General features: G+C 36.5%; 1 protein-coding gene across 3 annotated transcripts in view; it reads right to left on the reverse strand.

Annotated features, from left to right (window-relative positions):
- The window catches only part of LOC149227109 (putative LRR receptor-like serine/threonine-protein kinase At1g56140), a 686518-nt gene that overhangs the window by 394138 nt on the left and 268833 nt on the right, over positions 1-23547 (reverse strand). For all 3 annotated transcript variants that reach the window (XM_089377692.1, XM_089377694.1, XM_089377693.1), the window contains 2 exons: positions 23456-23527; positions 23274-23345 (listed from right to left, as the gene is read on the reverse strand). In XM_089377692.1, coding sequence (XP_089233818.1) covers positions 23274-23345; positions 23456-23527 — 144 coding nt within the window. The remainder of the gene's footprint in view (positions 1-23273; positions 23346-23455; positions 23528-23547) is intronic.

Raw genomic sequence — 23547 nt, forward strand, 5'->3', positions numbered from 1 at the left:
AAATGTGCTATCGCAAGAGCTCCTGTCTTAGTTAGTCTCGATTATTCCAAGGCTTTCATGATTTTTTCTTTCGCTTCCGAAGATACCATTGTTGGTGTCCTGCTCCAAAAAAATAAAGATGGTCACGAGCAGCCTATTGCTTTCATGAGTAGAGCACTTCAAAATTCCGAATTGAAGTACAATACCATGGAAAAGCAGGCTTATGCCCTGGTCAAGTCTCTTAAGCACTTCAAAACTTATGTGGGTTATTCTAAAATCATTTCTTTCGTCCCACATTCTGCTGTTAAGGATATATTAACTCAAACCGATTGCTTAGGGACTCGCACTAGGTGGGTCACTAAAATACAAGAGTATGATTTAGAAATCAGACCCACCAAGCTGGTCAAAGGCCAAGGTTTAGCTCAGATGTTAACTGAAGGTAACGAAAAGACTCTTGGTTTGTTCTGTCTTAGCGATCTATCTTCGCCGGAACTGCAAAGATTAGCAGAGCATGAGTGGTACAAGGACATAGTTTATTACTTGATGAATCTTGCATGTCCTAACCATTTAATTGCTCATAAGAGAAGGGCTCTTAGACTAAAAGCCACTAAGTATTGCCTTATGAAGGATGGCCTTGGGTGGAGAAATCCTGAGGGCATAGTGCTTAGGTGTGTTGATGACGTTGAGTCCAAGAAATTAATCTCTGAGTTTCATTCAGGATTTTGTGGTGGTCATTATGCTGCTAGAACTACCGTCCACAAAATCCTGAGAACTGGCTATTATTGGCCTTCAATCTTTTCTGATGTGCACAAGTTTGTTAGAGCTTGTCAAGCCTGTCAACTATTCACTGGGAAACAGAAGCTTGCTGCCTTGCCCCTACAACCTGTCATTGTAGAGGCACCTTTTCAGCATTGGGGTCTGGACTTCATAGGGAAGTTCCATGAAAATTCTAGCAATGGCTACTCATGGATTTTGACTGCTACAAATTATTTCACTAAATGGGTTGAAGCCATTCCTGCTAAGAATGCCACTGAAAAGGTTATTATGGATTTCATTGAAAATAACATCATTACTAGATTTGGTGTCCCTGCTAAGATCACTACTGATAATTCCAAAGCTTTTAGTTCCTTAGAGTTTTCATCTTTTTGATTCAAGTATGGCATTGTCTTATCTCATTCGTCAAATTACTATCCTCAGGGTAATGGTCTGGCTGAATCAAGTAACAAGAATCTCATAACCATTATCAAGAAGATAGTAGGAGATAATAAGAGGTCATGGGACAGCAAAATCAATTATGCTTTATGGGCAGATAGAATCACTAGGAAGAAAGCTACTGGTAAATCTCCCTTTGAATTAGTTTATGGCTTGGATGTAACTTTACATGTGCACCTCAAATTGCCAGCTTATCAGCTCCTCCAAAATTTTTCTACTAATAAAGATGTTGTTCAGAATATAATAGATCAGATTGTGGAGTTAGATGAAAATCGTAGGACAGCTTTTGATGCTATACGTAAAAATAAATCTAACATTAAGAAAAGCTTTGATAAATTCTCGCGATCTAGATCTTTACAGGTGGGAGATATGGTATTGCTTTGGGACCTCAAGAATGAGAAACCAGGAAAACATAAGAAGTTTGACAGTTTGTGGCTTGGACCTTACATCATTCGAGATATAGCTGGACCAAACTCATTCCACTTGAGCAAACTGGATGGCGAACCACTTGATCTACCAGCGAATGGCCAAATGCTCAAGCTGTTCTTCAAAGATGATATCTGATGCCATAGGGCATCCTTTGTATTGTATTTCTATCCCTACTCCTTGTCATTTCAGCATTTCATTTCTGTTTTAGATTAGATTTACTTTTCATAGTTAAAGAGCTTCTATCTTTTATGTGCTTAAATGTTATATGATGATTTTTGAATGGACGCTACTTATTTCTGTTGTGTGTTGCGTGGATGTAGATTCTGGATTCTCACATTCCTACAATGCAGCAACGTATCCCCAAGTACAGCCAGATGTTGACCAATACCGGTCAACTACCCATAGCAGTACACCCCCTTTTCTTTGCAAAAAGGGTAGCGCTTGATCGACATGTCCGTGCCATTCGACAGTCATCGACAGCTTGATCAATTTATGTTGTAAACCCAGTCTGCATGTATAAATTGTAAATAATCTTAGCAGATATGAGTCATGTATGTAAATTGCCTAGGTGGACCTAATTTTCTAAGTGATAATTTACGTTCCGGAAGGTTTTTCGTCTCACCGATCCATGATTGGCAGAGTTTTTCTTCAGCCTAACCCCAAAGCCAGAATGGATTTTGTCATTAGAATCTTAGGAGAATCCTAGTGTGTTAATCTGCTAGATTATAGTTGTGTCGCAGAACTGGGTGGTTTATGAAGGTCTATGTCAAATGGGTTTTCCCCCCTTTGGATGTAAAGTTGTAAAAGTCATGATGTAAAGTGTCTTGAGGGTTAAGAAATGTTTTAATCCCCTCATAAGTCCTAAGTCCTAGGTCCTAGGTGATTTTTCCAAAAGCTAAGTAAAAAAAACCTAAAAATAATAAAATAATAATATTTTGAGTAAATAAATGCAGAATTTCAATTTTTAATACATTAAAAATTCGACGGATGAGATTAAGAGATATCTTGATCCTCATCGACGGTCGAGATTATTTTTGACGTGGATCACTCGAACTAGCTGTTGGGAATTTTTCCTTTAAATAGGGTGCTAGGGGTCATTTGAGATCATTGGATCTTGGAGTCTTGTGCTGAAGAAGCTCTCTTGTAAACTTGTCTAGTGCCAATAAAGAAAGACTTTGGGGTTGAAATCTTGCTGGTGTTACTCTCTGGAAGTGCTATGAGCTATTTTATTTTCTGCATATTTTGATTTTCAGCCATTAGTAACAGCTTATTATAGAGTATTGTTGAGCACATGTATCTTGTTCACTTGCTAGGGTTTGAATGGTATTAGGTTTTTTGAAGTAATGGCAGGTATCTCCATTGCTTTTTGAGATCCAGTATTATTTTTTCTCTCTTTATTGATGGTTGAAGTGAGCTGTGCAGGAAACCCTTATTGAAGAAGATCAGCGGGCGTTTGGGGAAGTTCTCGGCTGAACCAGCCAACTCCCGCAAGCATTTTCTTGCAGAGCCCAGCTAGTTTTGATCCTGGGTTAATCATTTAGTTTGTTTTCTGAATTGCATGAGAGATTTTCTGAAGTTTTTCATAGTAAATCTGGAATTTTCGATAATATTACTGCTGATTATTGATCAATCTGGCTATGTAAGAGTCAAAAGCTGTAAATTGCTTAGCTGATCTAGGGTTGTATTTTTGTTTTATACACATATTATATTAGGGTTTGCCTTTCTTCTGCAGGTTACAGGTACTTTTGGAGCAAGGAAAATCAAATATAAATTTCGTGGAGCTTCAGTGGTTTCTTTTGGCAATCTGGGTAATCCTTTTCATCTCCATAGCTGCCAAATCCACAATCTGTCACGCAGTTCCTTCTGGCATTTTCAGCTGCCCAACCTGCAAATCTATTTTCACTCAATCTCCACCGGCCCCCAAACGCTGCATAGTTGCCATCAGACCTGCGTTTTCATTCATAAAAACTCCACTCATCCCTGTGGCTCCCTCGCTGCTGTCCAAAAACTACACCTACGTCAACCCTTTTCTCCACAACGTATTACTCACTCATTACAATCATAACCACGCCCATCCTCCATCTAAACCTGCTGCCTTCACGCAGTCAGTTCAGTGCCATATCCCTTGTCCTTGCTCCTGCGTGAAATCTCCAGCGTTTTCCCTTCTGCCGTCAAACCTTCAGCTGCCGTCCAAGCCCACACGCAGTCCAGCAGCTGCTGCTCCACGCTGCCAGAGCTCCGTTTTTCTGCTGTGGAAGACCTGCGTATCAAAAGAAAAATATACGCGCAGTTCATAACCGTCCATTTTGATTTTCTGCATTTCAATATTGGTTAATGTAAGTTAGTATAGCGTAGTATATAGTTTCATTTCATTTCACGTAAGTTTTAATTAGATTAGACTTTATTTAGTTTAGGTTTTAGTTTTAGATTATATTTGAATCATTTTAGATTAGATTTTTTTTATTTGGCTTTTTTTATTTAGATTTAAAAGTTCTATTTATTTAGATTTTAAACTTTATGATATATTTTAGATTTTAGTTTAAGTTTAGAATTTTATAAATATCAAAAAAATATAAAAATATAAAAAATCCATTTTTTTTTAGGATTAGATTTTATTTTAGTTTTGTTTCATTTTAATTTTAAAATCATAAAAATATAAAAAATATCCAAAAGCATAAAAAGTTTTAATCCTTGGGTTCTTTCTGGTTTATATTTGATTTTTGGTTTAGATTAAAGTTTTCTTTTCTTTTTGTTTTATAAATAGTTAAAAAAAATAAAAAAAAAAGATTTGGATCTTCCTTTTCATTTTATTTTGTTTTGATTTTATTTAAAAGAAAAATAAAAAATAAAAATAAAAATGTTTCTTTTAGTTTAGTTTTATATAGATTTTTTTTTAATTTAGTCTTTAAATTTCTTTGAAAATATAAAAATATTTTGGGAAAACTTTTGCCAATTTCAGTCTTGGCTCGGGAATTTTTAGGCTGAGGCTAAAATTTTGATGTGGAAATTAATGTTTAATATGATTTGATGTTCATCTGAAGATTAACTGCATGAATGTGATCTCTGGTTAATATTTTACGTGGTTGTTTAAAGCATTTATCTTTCAAATTTTTTAATCGCTGGAATATCGTTATTGAGCTTTAATAACTGGATCACTATAAGAGCATTGTGTGTTTATCGAAATATCTTGCATTTGCTTGAGTTATCTGATGGTAAATGATTGTTAATGAGTTAATCTTTCCGCAGCATTTGATAGATAATCATTCAGCCATTAAATCTATAAGGCACTGGTCTATTGACTTACCAAAATCAATTTAGTGCTTGTTTCTTCATGTCTCCCAACCCAACTGGTCGACAGTTGGTCTTCATCACCTCATAGGGTCTACCACCCTTAGCCGCGGGAGACAGGCTTAAACGAAGAGATCGGGGATCAGAGTGACAACCCCCGGTCTGAGCGTTGTCGTGTCAATCTGTGCAACAACAGACGCCACGTAAGTAAGTTGGTCATAAATCTTCTGCAATCTGAGGAGGAACAAATCTATCTTCTCTACCTTCCGCATTTGATATGACCGCAACTGATTCTCTAGTAGCATCTTCCGCTGCACGGAAGTGCCCTGATACAAGGTTGTCAATGTATCCCACATCTCCTTTGTTGTGTTCTTTTCAGCAATATGTGGTACGACATGATCTTTGACCTTGTCAAGAATTATGCACTTTGCCCTCGTCATTGCATCCTCATACTTCGCATTATCAGCTGGGTTGACCGGGATAGCCACAGTTCTCAAGGCAAAGTCCTTGATGCGATGTCGATCTAAGACTGCCAGGATCCTAGCCTTCCAGATGAAAAAGTTCGAAGCCCCGTCCAACCTGTCCTAATCCCTCAATTCGTTCACTGCCATTTCAACTCCTCTTCTGGACTCCCTCTGAGTTTTGACTTCCCTCCTAGAAATCTCCCTCTAATGTAAAAACCTTTAATCTCAAGCTAATTTCAAAATAGCAGAACATGAAATTTTGAATACAGAATTTAAATAATTAATCTAATGAATAACCTGTCTACTTTGCTGAAAATATGTATGCTCTGCTGCAATTCTTGTCCGGCTGTTTGCTTTACTGAAAATCTATCTGCTCTGCTGCAATTCTTGTCCGGTTGTCTGCTTTGCTGAAAATCTATCTGCTCTGCTACAATTCTTGTCCGGCTGCGTTACCAAAACGGCCAAAAACCACCCTGTCGAACTGAGTACGACCTGGGTACATAGTTTCAGAATGATTTCCAGTCGAGGCAATCTGATCCCCCGTGCCCAAAAACTCCAGTACAATCCAAAACTAAAAACTCCAAAGTGTCTATATCTCTATGTTAAAATCAGTGAAACAGGAATCGGCGATTAATCGGCAAAATCGCGATTCGGACTCGGCTCGGCCATGAAACGATCTGAATTGAATCTTTGCGAGTCGGCTCGGCCATGAAACCCTAGAAACCACAGAAACCTTAGCACCTGCTTCTCCATTTTTGTTTCCTTCCGGAATTTCGTCTGATCTGGGGATATTTAAAATGGGTATTTCGGGATTACTGTTCTCTGACCGCTTGGCCTTTCCGTTAATATATCATTGATTGATCCGAGCAAATGCACTGGTTTTAAATCAGCGGGGAGTCGTTTTGGCAGATCAGAGACCTTAATGAGCGATAGTTTTAAATTCAACAGATTTTTTCAGAACTGCGTGGGTTCGCTTTGGCAGATCAACGCCCTCACTGAGTGATAGTTTTAAATTCAATAGATTTTGGCTACGATAGTTCATTAATTTTTTCTTTGATTGACCATATTAAAAAAGCGATTTTTTTATTCCCATTACAATGTCGGCATAAAGTTCCAGCGCTAATGAATAACGTGGATGGAACGTAATGTTTGACGAGTACCATTTCTCAGAAAAATATACTCGAATATCAATCCAATTACACTGGCTATGAAAATAAAACAACACTTTATAATAAAATATGATAATATAATATACCAAAAAAATATACTCGAATATCAATCCAATTACACTGGCTATGAAAATAAAACAACACTTTATAATAAAATATGATAATAGAATATACCACCATATTGGTTTTATTGGACTTTTATTTTTATTTAAAGTGTAAAAAAGTGAGATTCATAAAGTAAGTTCCATAAAGTAACTTTAATGGTAATTTAATTTAAATATAAAGTAATTTCAATGATTATTTAATTTAAATATAATAATGGTTAATGGTCATTTAATTTAAATATAAAGTAACTTTAATGGTTATTTATTTTAAATAAAATAATAGTAATTTATTTCAAATATAATAATAGTACTTAATGTTTGAATATTATGATACATTAATTTTAATATTATTAAATTAATAATTATTTTAAAAGTATCATATAGAAGTTCTATATTTTAAATTTTAAATATAATTTCTTATTTTATATAAATTTAATTAATATTTATCAATAATATATTAATTATGCTATTATTTATCTAACAAATATTATATATAAAAACTATATATTTAAAAAGTGGGATACTTATTTATTCATGACATTTTGGACATCTATTGATATTATGCATTGTTTGGACATGCCTTTACCCAATATTAATGAAAAACGGTTTTTTTAATTCAATATATGTGTATATTTTTATTTAATGAATTCAACGATTTTTTGCCGATTTTTTCCCGATCCGATTAAAACTCTTCGCTCTTTTGCCTCACCGATTTATTGCCGATTCCGAGTCTGGTAACATTGGTTAAAATTCCAATTTTTCTCTGTTTTTCCTCCTCCTTTTAATTCCCCGTCCACCGCCTTCCTCCCATCTCCGTGTCATTATTTTGATACATGTAATTTTTATAAAACCAAATCTTATTTGATTTTTGTTGATTTTATTTGAATATGGAGATTTGATTTGATAAGTTTATTTATTATTTTAATGAATTAATTTAATTAATTTAATTTATAATTTTAATTAATTAATTTTATTAATTTTAAATTTTAAATTTTAATTTGTAAATTAAAATTAACATTTTCTGTTAGTTTAAGGATTTATCATATATATAGTGTGATACATGCAGGTCCATGCATACGTAGCTATCGTATGGAGGTCTCGTATGTATGCTAATACTTGTATTTTATTTATAGTTATAGGTGGGTCATTACATACATCCCTCCTTCCAAAAACTTCGTCCCGAAGTTAGGGTTTCTAAAATATATTAATGATTAATGTGAGTATATAAGTCTTTATATTTCAAGATTGAATTCATTTTATATGGGTACTTAAAATTTGTTTTCTTCAATATTTTAAAATTTTACAACTATAATATTCATGTTCTGCCCCAGTTGGTTCCCTAGCTACTCTAGAATCATCTTATCCTTCCTAATCTCTTCCGCTTCCATCCTATCCTCCCTCTACTAGAGTGTTCTATGGCATCAACGATACTAACTAACCATTCATAGACTTTCAAGGGTATCAACGTCGATTATATCAACCTGATTGCCCAATAGGCATCTGGCAGTCATCATCACACGTCCAGGGGAGCGTGATTCGCACAGTCCTCCCATGACTCCAGTTTTTGGAGAATAAACGGTGGACAATACCTCCACCTCTCCTAGTGGGACTTAAATCAATACTCTTTCATGGAACCTCATTGAGCTTTAACTGTATTGAAGTTTTTGTCATCACGTGGCCATTTTGGTAACCTATAATGTAAACACTTGACCATATATTATAACATGTTCATCAATATTTATAAAATAAACAGTTTATGTATAGCTCGTACATATTGTTATCTACAGTACAACATACTTGGTCATGTCCTACTCATGTTATTGGCTTTCATATTGAAATTGTAATCATTCTTTCATTTCTATCTCATTAGTCAGATCAATATGCATAAATAAAGCAAAATTTATAATATCTTAATTCATAGCATAATTCAGGATTTCGATTTTATAACGAAGTTAATCAAATATTGAACTTCATCTTAGTATCCACGCACTAGTAGAATTAAGCAAGTAACATATATCATATTTTAGTACATAAAAATTTCTTCCAAAAATGGTTTTGAGTATCTGATTTAAAGTAAAGTAAATATATACAAAATATGTCTTAAAGTTCTTCAAAATTGACACAAGTTGGGGTATTTTTGACATATGATTTTCGTATCTTCCCAAGTAGTCGATCTAGGACTATACTTGTTCCACTGGACCTTAACTTGGTCTACTAGACGATTACTGAGCTATCCAATACTACGTTCCAGTATATGTAATGGTTCGACCGATATGATTGCTTCGTCCGATACCTGCAGTTCCTTCCATTGAAGGCTATGAGATTTGTCACTTATGTAATGCTTTAATACAGATACATGAAATACATTATGAACTTTATGCAAGTGAGCTGGCAGTGTAAGATGATAGGCGAGAGGTCCAACTCTTTCCATGACTTTAAATGGTCCGATAAATCGGGGTGACAACTTTGTCCCTTTTCCAAATCGGATAGTGCTTTTATTTGGTTTGATGCGTACGAAACCCTGATCCACTACTTCATATTTTCTGTCAATTCTGTAAGCATCAGCATAACTCTTTTGTCTATCCTGTGCTTCTTTTAACCGTTGTCTAATTTGGTTTACCTGTTCTTCCATCTCTTGGATTAATTTTGGCCCTACTATCACCCGATCTTCTAACCTGTCCCAACTTAACGGTGTTCTGCAAGGTCTACCGTATAATGCTTCAAATGGAGGCATTCTGATTGAATTGTGGTAACTATTATTGTATACAAATTCGACTAAGGATAAGTACTTTTCCCAGTGCGATCGCTGATCCATAACATACATCCTCAACATATCTTCTAGTACTTGATTTACTCTTTTTGTTTGCCCATCAATCTCGGGATGATAAGATGTACTCAAATTTAGTTGAGTCCCTAAGGCTGACTGCACGCAAGTCCAAAATCTTGAAGTGAATCACGAGTCTCTATCTGATATTATCTTCTTAGGTATTCTATGAAATCTGGTAATTTCATTTATAAATACTCGAGCTACGTCAGCAACTTCGTAAGTATCTCTTATGGAAATGAAATAGACACTTTTCGTTAATTTATCCACTGCCACCAAAATAGCATTGTGTCTTTGAGAAGTAAGAGGTAGCCCAGTGATAAAATCCATAGAAATGATCTCCCATTTGGTCATAGAAATGTCATGAAGTTGTAGGAGACCTGTTGGATGATAATGATTAGCTTTTACTTGTTGACATTCCAGACATTTTGCAACGAATTAAACGATATCGCGCTTCATGCTTGACCAGAAGAAGAGTTTCTTGGTATCAGTATATATTTTCTTTACTCCGCAATGTGCGCAATATATTGCTCTGTGGGCTTCCTTAAGAATGGTGTTTGGAGGTCCCCATTATCAGGAATATACATCCTTCCATAAAATCGCAAGATTCCATCATCTTCTAGTTCATATCCCTCAAACTTAGGTTCTTTTGACTTTTTACTATCAAGATTAGATCTTACCTTTAAATACCAATTATCTCTTATAAGATGTTCTAGTACTCATTGCCTTAAGTGTACCTTGATAGGTATGAGGGAAAATATTCGGGGTCTTCTGCGTAAAACCTCTGCCACTATATTATCTTTTCCTTTAATGTATGATATTCCAAAGTCATATTCACTTAGGAATTCACTCCATCATCTTTGTCTAGCATTCAAGTCTCTTTGGGTGAACAAATACTGTAGACTTTGATGGTCGCTTTTAAGCATAAAGCTTCGCGCTACTAGATAATGTCTCCATATCTTTAAAGCTAATACTACAGCGGATAACTCTAAATCGTGAGTGGCGAAAAGTTCTTCGTGAGACTTTAACTTCCTTGACGCATATGCTATTATTCCTCTATCCTGCATTAATACTGCACCTAATCCTTGCTTGGATGCATCAGTACATACAGTAAAATCTTTGTCCATATTCGGGACTCGTAAGATTGGTGCACTGGTCAGTAGTCTTTTGAGTTCAGAGAATGCTTTATTACATTCCTCAGTCCATTCATACTTAACACCTTTACGTTGAAGAGTTGTAATTGGCTTTGTGATTTTGGAGAACCCTTCCACAAATCTTCGGTAGTAACCGGCTAAACCCATAAAGCTTCGCACTTCATGTGCATTTTTTGGTATTGGCCATTCCATGATTGCCTTTACCTTCTCGGGATCTACTGAGATTCCTTCACCATATATGATATGACCTAAGTAATGAATCTTTTTCTGAAAGAAAGAACACTTGGATAACTTTCCATATAACTGGTGTTTTCTGAGGCAAGATAATACTATCCGTAAATGGTCTTCATGCTCTTTCTCGTTCTTAGAATAGATAAGAATATCATCTAAGAAAATTTGTACAAATTGATCAAGATATTTGCGAAAAACGTTGTTCATAAGGTTCATGAATATTGTTGGTGCATTAGTCAACCCAAATGGTACCACTATGAATTCATAATGCCCAAAGCGTGTTCGAAATGTTGTTTTAGAAATATCGCTTTCCGAAATCCTTCACTGATGATAACCTGATCGAAGATCAATTTTTGAAAAGACAGTAGCTCCTTTCATTTGATCGAATAGGTCATCAATTCGAAGCATTGGATACCGATTCTTTACTGTAGCTCGATTCAAGTTTCGGTAATCTATTCATAATCTTAAGGAACCATCTTTCTTCTTGACAAAAATTATGGAAGCACTCCAAGGTGATACACTGGGTCGAATGTGTCCTATATCCAATAGTTCCTTCAATTGAATTTGTAATTCTTGAAGTTCTGGAGCTGTCATTCTATAAGGTGTTTTAGAGATTGGTTGAGTACCAGGTTTCAATTCTACTGTGAGATCTAGCTTTCTTTTGAGAGGTAATCCTGGTAATTCCTTTGGAAATACATCCGAAAATTCAGCTAACACCGGATATTGTTCTAAGGATGGTCCTTTTTTTTAACTTACTTCTTGAATAACATATGCCTGACAACCTTTCCTTAAGCAATGCTTCATTTTCATTGCTGATATGTAGCGTAAAGATACTTTTCTCTTGATACCTTGAATTTGGATCACCTCTCTTTCATCATTTATACCGAGAACCCATAACAGCCTACCCAAGCTTGATGAGCTTCTAACCAGTCCATACCTATGACAAGATCATAAGTTCCTAGGGTTGTGACATACACTTTCAATTTAGTCGAACAGACCCCTAGATCAATTTTGCATTGATACACACTTAAGTCTACGGATTGGAGTTCTCCTGAGGCCATTTCTACCTATCTGAAATCATTTTGTTTGCGAGCTGCCAAACCACATTTATTTAATGCATATGACGAAATGAAACTATCTGTGGCACCAATATCAAATAAGATTTTGAATTTTATACCATTAATAATACCTGAAGATTCCACTATAGTGGATTGATGTGTTGCTTGATTGTTGTTGACTAATGCATCAATTCTATGATTGCCTTGGGTATTTGGTATTGGTTCTTTTCCTGTCCTATGCAATATACTTGATGAAGCTTTTGGACAATCACGTTGAAAATGTGGTTCTCCACATCCCCAACAATTAACCTGGGTCGGTCCTCTTGAATTATAATGTGAGTTTCTAGATAAAGAGCTTCGCCCTCTCATGCTACTTCCTCTCGAATTTCTTCCTCTATTAACAGTTCCACGAGATTTCCATGGACTTATGTTTGATGATTCAGCGGCTATAGTATTAGCTGCCATGGAAGCTCTTGCTCCTACACTTCTTGGGGTAAATTTATTACCATAAGGTGGTCTTGGGCTACTTCCCTTGAAGAAATTTTGGGGAGTCTTTCCTGGAAATCCTTATTGTAGAGGTTCTGCTACCCTGACATCCTTTTTGATTCCTAGATGCTCCTCTGCATAGCGACCACATTCTACCGCCTCGGCTATTGATGATGGCTTCCACATCCTAACCAAGGCCCTGATGCGAGGGTTTAACCCAAATATGAAGCGTTCAGCTTGATGTTCATCAGAATCTAAGTAGTGAATGTATTTCACAAGCTCCATAAACCTTATTTCATATTATTCCACTATTTTATTACCTTGAATTAATGTATGAAAAGCCCCGGCTGCTTGTTCTTCAAAATATGGAGGTAAATACTTAGCATGTAATCTTTCCTCGAACAATTCCCAAGGGACATTATCCGTTGTGAGGTGTAGTTGTTTTTCCAGATTTCCCCACCAAATCAAGGCACTTTCCTTTAATTGAAATACGACAATTTTTGTTTTTGAAGAAGAAGAATACTCTCTTAGTTTAAAACATCTGTTCATTCCTTCTAACCATGCCTCAGCACATTCTCCAGCTCGTCCTCCAGAAAATTCTAGGAGTTTAATTTTCTGTAACTCCCTAGAAATATCTTCCTTTGATCTTTTATACTTAGAATTTTTTGGTTCCGCTGAATTGGTTTCTATGGGTTGAGGTTGCTCTTCTTTGGTCTTAGCCATTGTCAACCCTTTTAATGTTTCCAATAAGGCTTCCAATGAGTGCATTATCATGGTCAACTCCAGTGCTAGAGCAATTGGTGTTGATGATGGTCTCAATGGAGACGGTGATGGTGGTGGTGATGACGACGGTGGTGGCGTTAATGACGGGGTCGCTGCCCAATCACGTCGTTGTCGCTGATATGTCCTTACTATCGTAGTGTTTCCTATATACATAATAAAAATGTTAAAATTTTGAGGTATACTTTCAGATTTAACATATATTTTTGCAATTTTAAGGTTACAAACAGGTATAGTTTTTTTTTGCTATTTTTCCCTGCTAGGCAGGTCTTACTGGTACCGAGGTCAAGGAGGGTGGTCTCGCGACCTCCTTGTCCTAATGCATGGTATTCTATCCTAATGCCTCATAATTCTTAATAAAATGCATGGATCGTCATAAACCATAATATTACTTCATAATTTTATATATTATAATTTTTTTTTAAATATAATATAAATTTCATAGAGATAATAAATCACATAAAACATATAATTCATATGTATATATAGAAGATATAAATAATATAAAACCATTATAACAATGTCCTATAATTATGTGTTTATAACATGATACTAAATTATTTATTAAAATTTAAAGATTTAAAAGTTTCTAAAGATTGTAATACTTTGTCATATACTTTATAAAATTGAACTTTAGCGTGTACATGAAATATGCATAAAATCTTAAAATTTTTAATTTAACTATTAAAATCTTAAACTAAACTTTTTGATACAGATTTATTTAATCATAAATTTCAAAATCGTATTATACTTTTACACACTAAGTTTCCAATTAATATAAATTGACGTTGTAATACCTATATTATATATACTCCTTGCACGATTTATAACAAGAAATGCCGATAGTATATGAAAAACTTTTAACATTCAACAATTAATTAATTAATTAATATATATATATATATATATATATATATTAAAATCAATAAACAATGTTCAAATAATGATTTATTAGTAAAACTATATATATATTAAAATCAATAAACAATGTTCAAATAATGATTTATTAGTAAAACACAGTAATGATTCGCATACTACAGCGGTGATTTCAAGTTCCCTCTAAAACTCGGTTAACTCGGTCGATATTAACGCTGACACTATTTACACAGTATCGTATATTTACAAAATGTATAGCACCCACGCAGAAACGCCTCCGTTGAAAAAAATGAAGATAATGTTAATAGTTTTGGCCGGATAGTAAGCCAATTAAAACGATTTATTTCTTTTATAACCATGTGTATATTTAAAAATCTGTGTGTGTTTTTTTTAGATGCAGTAATTAGCAATTGTTATTGTTAATTTAGCATCGTCTCTGTGGTTTCGAAATTAAACATATAATTCCATGTAGGAATTAAATATAATCCCTGTCATGGCTCATTCTTTCTCTAATAAATAATGTTAAATTTATAAAATATAATTTTTCTACTTTGATATTGGCCGGATGAACTATTCTACGTATCACTGTTTTGCCAAATGTAAAGAAATGGTTCTACCACGAAAAAGCTTAATTGACGCGCGTTAATCTTTGGACTTGGTCTGGTTTCACTTGACACCGTGTGACAGTACCCAACTTTAAAGCCGAGTATTTTCACCATGCGGCTAGTCGACTCACGGCATTCTTTCAGGGAGTTTACCACCTCTGCGCTAGAAGGGAACTGACATTTTAATTGATGCCAAGTTTGAGTGGGTCAGGCCACTATGAGGGCGGGCATCAGCTTCACTGTGTTCGGTTTCTTTCTGTGCTCAAGAATTAGACCGAAGAGTCCACGGTCCTCTCAAACCTGATATTTCTAGTATTTCGATTATCGGTTCCAATTACATGCGTGCACACATCTGCACATGCACGCACACTTGCCCTAGCACTCAACATTACCAGAGGGACTCAGTGCTCACATACAGAGTCTAGAGTCTGACGGATATAATTCAATTTAAGTGAGTGCATATTGTAATGATTCATGTTTGTGAAGATGAAAACGGTTGTCAGAAGACTGGAAATTAGGTCGACTCCAAGTCAACAGCAGAAATGAATGCAGTCGTCAATTCCTGTAATGCACTGGGGAATTCTTTTTCTTTTAATTTTTTCTTTCACACAATTTTATTGTTGTTAAATTTATTTTTAGTTTTCATTCACACAATTTCGTTGTTAAATTTATTTTTCATGTAAAAGGAAGTGGGTTAAGCCCAATAGCTGAGAACTGGACTGTCATATTACATATTTATATTTATGAGTTAACAATTTTTTTTGTACAGGATGTTCAATTTGTAATACAGACAGAACTTACAGTTGGATGACAGCAAGGTTTCTATGGATAGTTCGGGTACAAAAAAAAAAATTAAATAAATAAAAAATTTCTCTTAAAGGGTGTACTTCTAGACAAACCTATATGTACAGTATACCTAGGGTTTCAGCCTTTGCAGATTTGATATGTGTAATTTTGATCTTGCCATAAATAAATGTCTGAAGCAGATAGTGGTCGAATTTTCTTAATATCCTTACTGATTTTAATGCAGAGAATTTCTAGGGACAGCTTTTAAGTCTTGTTTGTTTATTTTATGCAAACCATCTAAACACAGATCCAATCCCCTTCAATAATCTCCCTTTTAGTAAGCTCAGATTCAGACAGAAGTTAAAAAAATCTGTAATTTGGTGAAGGGTTTTGGCTTGGGAATAATTGAACAATTATTCTTAGCTACTAAAACGTGTTACAAGGAAGAGCGACATCAAAACATAATACTTATTCACAATTTTGACAGGAATGACATATATATATAACCAACAAAGCTTTTAAGTCTTGTTTGTTTATTTTATGCAAACCTTCTAAACACAGATCCAATCCCCTTCAATAATCTCCCTTTTAGTAAGCTCAGATTCAGACAGAAGTTAAAAAAATCTGTAATTTGGTGAAGGGTTTTGGCTTGGGAATAATTGAACAATTATTCTTAGCTACTAAAACGTCTTACAAGGAAGAGCGACATCAAAACATAATACTTATTCACAATTTTGACAGGAATGACATATATATATAACCAACAAACATGTTGATAGATTTATACATTTAAATACCTGAATTAGTTACTTCTAGCCTACAAGGTCTCAGGTTTAAAAACTGGACTCCCAAGGGTTTAAAAACTTGACTCTAATACCATAATGTAAGAACCTGTAAACTCAAGCTGAACCTCTAAACTCAAGCTAATTTTAAAATAGCAGAACATGAAATTTTAAATACAGAATTTAAATAATTAATCTAATGAATACCAATCTGTCTGCTCTGCTGCAATTCTTGTCCCACTGTTTGCTTTGCTGAAAATCTGTCTATTCTGCTGCATTCTTGTCCGGCTGTCTGCTTTGCTGAAAATTTGTCTGCTCTTCTACAATTCTTGTCCAGCTGGGTTACCAAAACAGCCAAAAACCACCTTGCCAAACTGAGTACAACCTGGGTACACAGTTTGAGAATGCTTTCCAGTCGAAGTAATCTGATCCCCGTGCCCAAAAACTCCAGTACAATCAAAACTCAAAACTCCAGAGTGTCTGTATCTCTGTGTTAAAATTCCAATTTTTCTCTGTTTTTCCTCCTCTTTTAATTCCCCGTCCACCCCCTTCCTCCCATCTCGGTGTCATTATTTTGATACGTGTAATTTTTATAAAACCAAATGTTATTTGATATTTTTTTATTTTATTTGAATATGGAGATTTAATTTGATAAAGTTTATTTATTATTTTAATGAATTAATTTAATTTATAATTTTAATTAATTTATTTTATTATTTTATTAATTTTAAATTTTAATTTGTAAATTAAAATTAACATTTTCTGTTAATTTAATTTATAATTTTAATTAATTTATTTTATTATTTTATTAATTTTATATTTTATATTTTAATTTGTAAATTAAAATTAACATTTTCTGTTACTTTAAGGATTTGTCATATATATATATAGTGCGGTACATGCAGGTCCATGCATATGTAGCTATCGTATGGAGGTCTCGTATGTATGCTAATACTTGTATTTTATTTATAGTTATAGGTGGGTCATTACATCTAAGCCCTGATTTCCTTGCTGGAAATCCTCCCGCCAAATGTCGAACCACTCCTCTCCAATCCTCCTTGCCACTGCAACTCGAATTTGGATTTCTTGGCTAGAAATCCGTCAAGGTAGCGACTCCCTCTACCTTGGTTTTGTCCCCTTAGGTATTGTTCTGCACCGACAGAAACAACATCCCACCAACTTCCCAATCACAATCTGCCCACAGCTCCCCATGCCCTGGCAACTGAAGAAACTAAGCCTTTCAGGCTCTGCGCAATCCCAGCAACGACAGAATCTACTCCTCCTCGCCACAGTGTCGATCCTTCCTGGCTAAGAAAGATGGTCGGGCACTGCGTAGGTCTGATCTGCCCCTCTGCCTCTGCGTTAACCCTCCTCCTGGCTCGAAATGATGACGCAAGCCCTCTATGTCACTTCTTCTCTACTGCTTCTGCTTTGGAACAATGTTGTTTCTCGGGACAGTTGTTAATGCTGCAAATTCTTCATATTACTATTGGTGCCTTCAGTTCTCTTGTAATCTGCAATGCTCTGATACCATGTTGAAATTTCTAAGTCTAACACGTTAGAAATCCCTACTGCATTATCTGGTTTATTTCTCCTACTTGTTTATTCCATTAACAAGTTATTTATAAATATAAATACTGAAATAAACACAAATGCAGCCTTAACTCATATACAGATCAAAAACTGAAATAAATGAGACAAACACACAAGGGACACCATTATTTTTGGACAATCGTCCCCGGAAAAACCCAATGCGGGAAAACCAGTGAAGCAGATATGAGGGTTTTATTATTAAGCAGCTTCTGAGTACAACTAGGGTGCCAGAAATGGCTCACCCAACATATATTGTTACATAGCAGTAATACCTCTTCTCGAAGACAGATATTCAGCCTCTCAGCTCTAGTCTGCCCCACGAAAATCTTTTCAACACTTCCTCTTGGCCCTCTGTCAGCCCTGCTAGCTTCAGCTCAGCTCTTGAAGCCTCTAAGTCAGCGTCTTGGCCCTTTGCGTCAGCTCTCTGGACTTCTGCGTCACCCACACAGGCCGCTCAGCCTCTACGCAGTCCCTAGTTGCCTCTACGTAGCTCCTGCTACCTCTGCGTCAGCCTCTTCAGTCACTGCGCTGACCCTCTGGCACTATCCCTGCCTCTTTGCTATGTACTCACTGCCCATTGCTACAACAAACCACTAGCTCAAATTTTCTCAGAAAGCCCCGCTCCAGAAAATCAAATTGACTGATCAATCTTGGTGTATCTCCAACTGACCGTCAAGCCTCCTCTTATACTTTTCGTGTTGAGTCTTCAACGGCCGAGATTAAGTCCCTAATCAACGGCTAAAATTAGATTTGGCTTGATCTATGTCATTTAGAACATTCTCACCCAGTTTTATATTAATACCCATTAATATTTTAATTTCCCTAAGTTTAGACTTAAGAACCCCATTAAAAATATTAATTATTTTAATATCTCTCCAATCGGGTGGACTTCCCCAAACCATTTTTGGGTCTTGGAGATCTTATGTGCCTTAGCCTCTCCACCAATTTTCATGGCTAGAGCACATCCAATGTTACCACAAATCAACAGCCAGGATCCTGGCCATTTTGGATAAAAAATGCATCAAGGATTATGCTGTGAGGACGGTTGTTGTTCTGGTTGATGTTGATCCTCTCAAGAAGTACGAGGAGGCTCAGGCAAAATCAAAGTGCATGATCTCAAACAGGGTCAAGGATCATGTGATCCCACATATTGCTGAGAAAGACACAGAGGGAAATGTGGGAGGCCTTGACCACATTGTAGGAGGGAACTTCCTTTCAACGTAAGATGTTTCTTGAGAGTCAGCAAAGACAGTTTCAGATGCAGAAGGGAGAAGAAATCGATCCCTTCCTTCTTAGGTTGCAAAGGATTCGTGACTAGCTAATTTTCGTAGGGGCTACACTAGATCCTGAATTTATGGTCAGGATTACCCTGAATGCAGTCACTGAAGACTGGGAAACCTTTGTCCAAAGCATCTTGGGTAGGGCTTCTCTTCCTAGTTGGGAGGAGATGTGTGCAGCTCTTCAACAGGAAGAGATCAGATGGTTGACCAAGGCGGGAAGCAGCAGCGAAGGGATTAGAGTCAAAAAGGAGGAAGATGAGGATGCGGCTCTTCCATCAGTAGGAGAGCAAGGGCAGCGGAAGAGAAAGAAAAAGGACATATCCAAAGTCAGATGCTTCAGATGTGGAGAAATGGGTCATTTCGCCACACAGTGCCCTCGGAAGAAGGGCAAAGAAGAGAAGTTTGACTCAAAGGTTGCTCTAGTGCAAGCTGACAAAGAGGACGATGAGGATTGCGCCATGAGTGCTCATGCACCTCTAGAGAAGAGGTGGGGCGATATTGAGTTGTAGTCGGGAGGACTACACAGATGGGCAGGATCCTTGAGGTGCCCAAACTCTTGGATCACATACGGCTACGGGATCCCTTAATGATAGTAGCAGAATGACAGGAGTCAGTTGGTGCGAGGGATGATGGAGCAACAGTGGCAGAGCTAGAGTGCCAAAGTTTGAAGCAGCGCAGTGGAGTGTTGCAGTAGTGCAGAAGGCACAGAGCAGATACAACAGCAGCGCAGTAGCATCAAAGGGTCAGCACAGATTAGCAGCAAAGGTAACTTCAACATCAAGGGGCATCCAGACTCACCAGCATGTCAACCTTTGGGTGGTTTTTCAGTTGCTTACTTCTCAGCAACTAAGATGCAGAGAAGCAGTTAGCAGTGGCAGTGCTATGGGCAACATGATGAAGCATATTAGTGGCAGTGTTATGGGAAGCAGTACAGATTGCAGCAGTGATAGTGGCAGTGTTATGGGAAGCAGTACAGATTGCAGCACTGTAGTGGACGAGGGGCAACAGGCCGAGCATCAGCGACGCAAAGGACCGATGTCGTGGATCAGGGTGGTACTTCAGCTAGGAAGTATTGCTAGAGCACATTCCTTGCTAAGAGGGAGTGTTGTTTTTGGGTAGCATCGAATGTGATCTAGCTCCGAAATTTTGTGGAGGGGCTAGAACACATGAGATCTCCAAGACCCAGAAACCATTTGAAGAAATTCCACCTGGATTATGTTTTATCAAAATAATTAAAATTTTTAATGGGGTTCGTAATTCTAAACTTAGGAAATTTAAAATATTAATGGGTATTAATAAAAATACAGGTGAGAAGCTTCTAAGAGACGAGGATCAAGTCTAATTTAATCTTAGCCGTTGATTAGAGATTAGATCACGGTCGTTGATTTCTCAACAGGAAAAGCATAAAAGGAGGCTTGGGGTCTATTGGAGAAAACACACAATGACAACGACACTTGAGCTAGTACGAAATTCTGGGGCGTGGTTTGCTGAGAATTTCGGAGTAAGTTTCTAGTGCAGAGAGGGGCCATTCGGCAGAGGGACTTTAGTCTAAGGCCGAGAATACATAGTAGAGAGGTAGAGCAGCACCAGGGAGAGACAATACAGCTCCAGAAAGGGTGATGCAGAGGCTTGAGGGCTGACGCAATCACTTAGAGGCACCGTTAGGGTTTTTGTAAGGCAGATCAAGCAGCAGTTCAGAAAATCAATTTCTGAGCTGGGAAGGCTCACTGGGAGGGTGACACAGCTTCTAGAGGAGGTGACGCAGTTCCAGCATAGAGCTTGGAGCATCCATCGATGTTCATCCAATTGCTCGATTCGCCAAAATATCTGTTTTCGAATAGAGGTACTTCTGTCGGCTTTAGTCTCTGTTGGGTGAGCCGGATTTGGCACCCTAGTTGTATTAAAAAATATGCTTAATAATAAAACCCTCATATCTGCTACACCGGTTTTCCCACATTGGGTTTTTCCAGGGACGTTTAGTCAAAAAATAAGTGTGACCTTTGTGTGATTGTCTCATTTAAATTTCAGTGCTTGATCTATATATTGGTGTAGGCTGCAGTGTATTTGCATTAATATTTTTTGAATATTTCTGAAAATAACTTGTTAAAATGAAGAATACAAGTAGGTACTAAAAATCAGCTTACTGCAGTAGGATTTCTAGTTTATTAGATTCAGAAATTTTTACACGGGTCATTTGGTTCCAATTCATAAGAAGCAAGAATTTGTGACTCCATTAAGGCACTGGTCTCATAATAGAAAATCTAATTTAATCGTAATCTTGGTTGATTTCAACCAAGTGGCTAGGCCACTCATAAGTGTCTCCCAAGTAAGTTGATTCTCAACTTGCTTTCCATCACTTCATTCCATAGGGACTACCCCCCATAGCTTGTTGTTGGGAGACAGCTAGAACAGAGTGGGCAGGGATTAGAGTGACAACCCCCGTCCTGAGCGTTGTCGCGGTTCCTATACAATTTGGGCGACAACAGGGTGCATGACATAATCCCTCCAAGTCATAATATGCTCAAAATAAACCATGTGGCTGTCATAAAATGCCACACATGTGGATCAGCCCTCATTAGTGACAAAAACCAACTCAAAAGTGAAAAATGATGAGTGCTCTACCATCTTCCATGTGGCATGTGTATAGGGTGTGCATGTGGAAGTAAATATCCCATTTGTGCCTTGAAGAGTGTAACTAATTCCTCAATAAATGTTAGACTACCTAGGAGAGTGCAGAACTGGATATCACAAGTAGAATCACCTCCAAGGGCTCATGGCCAATGTGTGGCACATATATAAGAAAAGAGGGTCCATGTGGGGTAAAATAGGTGTGCTAAACCATGGGTGTGACAAACCTTTACAACTTAGTGCAATCACCTTTACATAGCAAATAAAACAGGGGAGTAGTTAGGGATCTTGTTAATCATGTGTCCTAGTAGATCCATCTCAAGATTGCTAAATACCTACCCAAGACAGAAATGTCCAAATTAATAGGAGTTACCATCACAAAGGGGTAGTTGATTAGAGCAATAAAAGCGAGCACCATGAGAATGAGGACTGAAAGGACCAGCCATCATCGTCCACTTGAGGGGATCTAGGATACCAACTAAATAACACCTACACATCCATCATCCCATTATGGCCACATGCAACAAAAATCATCACAATTTTTGGCTCATCATAGTGGTCATGTCTCATGAATAAAATGTAGGGTACACTGTAGAGAATTTGAGGTGTAACGAAAGGCAAAGGGGATTCCTTAGAACTTGAACACTTCGCAAAATTGAATCAAATCCCATCCATGAGCTTAAAACCAATCAATAATATCATTACGACTTTTTGTAAAGCATTGATTTTTTTCCATTTGAATCTTGCTTCATAGAAAAATTGTAGGAAGTCCATCATGTTATACTTTCAGCATTTGTCTGACAAGATTGTTAACCAAATGGCCATTAACTATCTACCCCAAGCCAAGGTTTGACAATGGAATGCCTTATTGAATACCTTGATCGTATTATGGAGAGAAAAAATTGGGCTTGGGAGACAATTACATACAATGCAAAGACTTTGGGAGTAGAGATTCTCCCTTACCAAGATATGACATTGAAATTCTTTAGGCTTTTTCCTGGAGTAATAGAAACCCTTTCTTCTTACTTGAAGAAGAAAAAAAACATTAAAAAAACTTATGTTGAAAATCTATCTAATATCTCCCTCACAATGAGTCACTTCCTTTTATGACACAAGGAAATATAAGTGGTATCCACTCTACAAAAAATAAGAATGTTAGATTTTGATTTTACATATCAAACCATCTATATATAACTCTATAAATGTATTTTTCATAGTTTCGTATGGTTCTTTTGAATGCTTTAAGGATGTAGAAAATTTATTTGTTTCAACCAGCCTAACCTTATAGGTAGTAAATTCAAAAAATCAGTTTATTCTAGCATAAAGTAGTCTATTTCCTGTTTGTTTATGTGCATAGCCAATCAATGTGTTTGTGAGACAATTTTATCCCTGACTCCACATATATTCCAAGAGACCAATCTAATTCTTTCCATTTAACCATTGAACATGCTATGTGATTGAGTTAGGGCTTCTGAATTTATGAGAATGGTCCAGGGCACGCCATAATCCTAGAATCTATCAGAACAATAAACAACAATGTCTTACAAAAATTGCAGCCCACTTAGTTCTCCAATATACGAAGGAAGTTCACCAGAAATCTTGTTGTCTCTTAGCACTCTGCACAAGACATGAAACGTTACAAATATTGTTATTCAGAAGACGAGCAGCAAAGTCAAGTGGCTTGTATTTAGTTAAGGTTTACAAGCACAAGAGGGTATTTCACTTACAGTTCAGTCAAATTTTTCAACTTCTTTAAGAATGACAATGATGAGACACCTGACGTTATGTCACTTATTCTCCTGCCAGCATTCATGGCAAA

The sequence above is a fragment of the Pinus tabuliformis genome, chromosome J (assembly GCF_031772625.1).
Source record: "Pinus tabuliformis cultivar Carrire ecotype Pingquan chromosome J, CPIR1, whole genome shotgun sequence".
NCBI lineage: Eukaryota > Viridiplantae > Streptophyta > Pinopsida > Pinales > Pinaceae > Pinus > Pinus tabuliformis.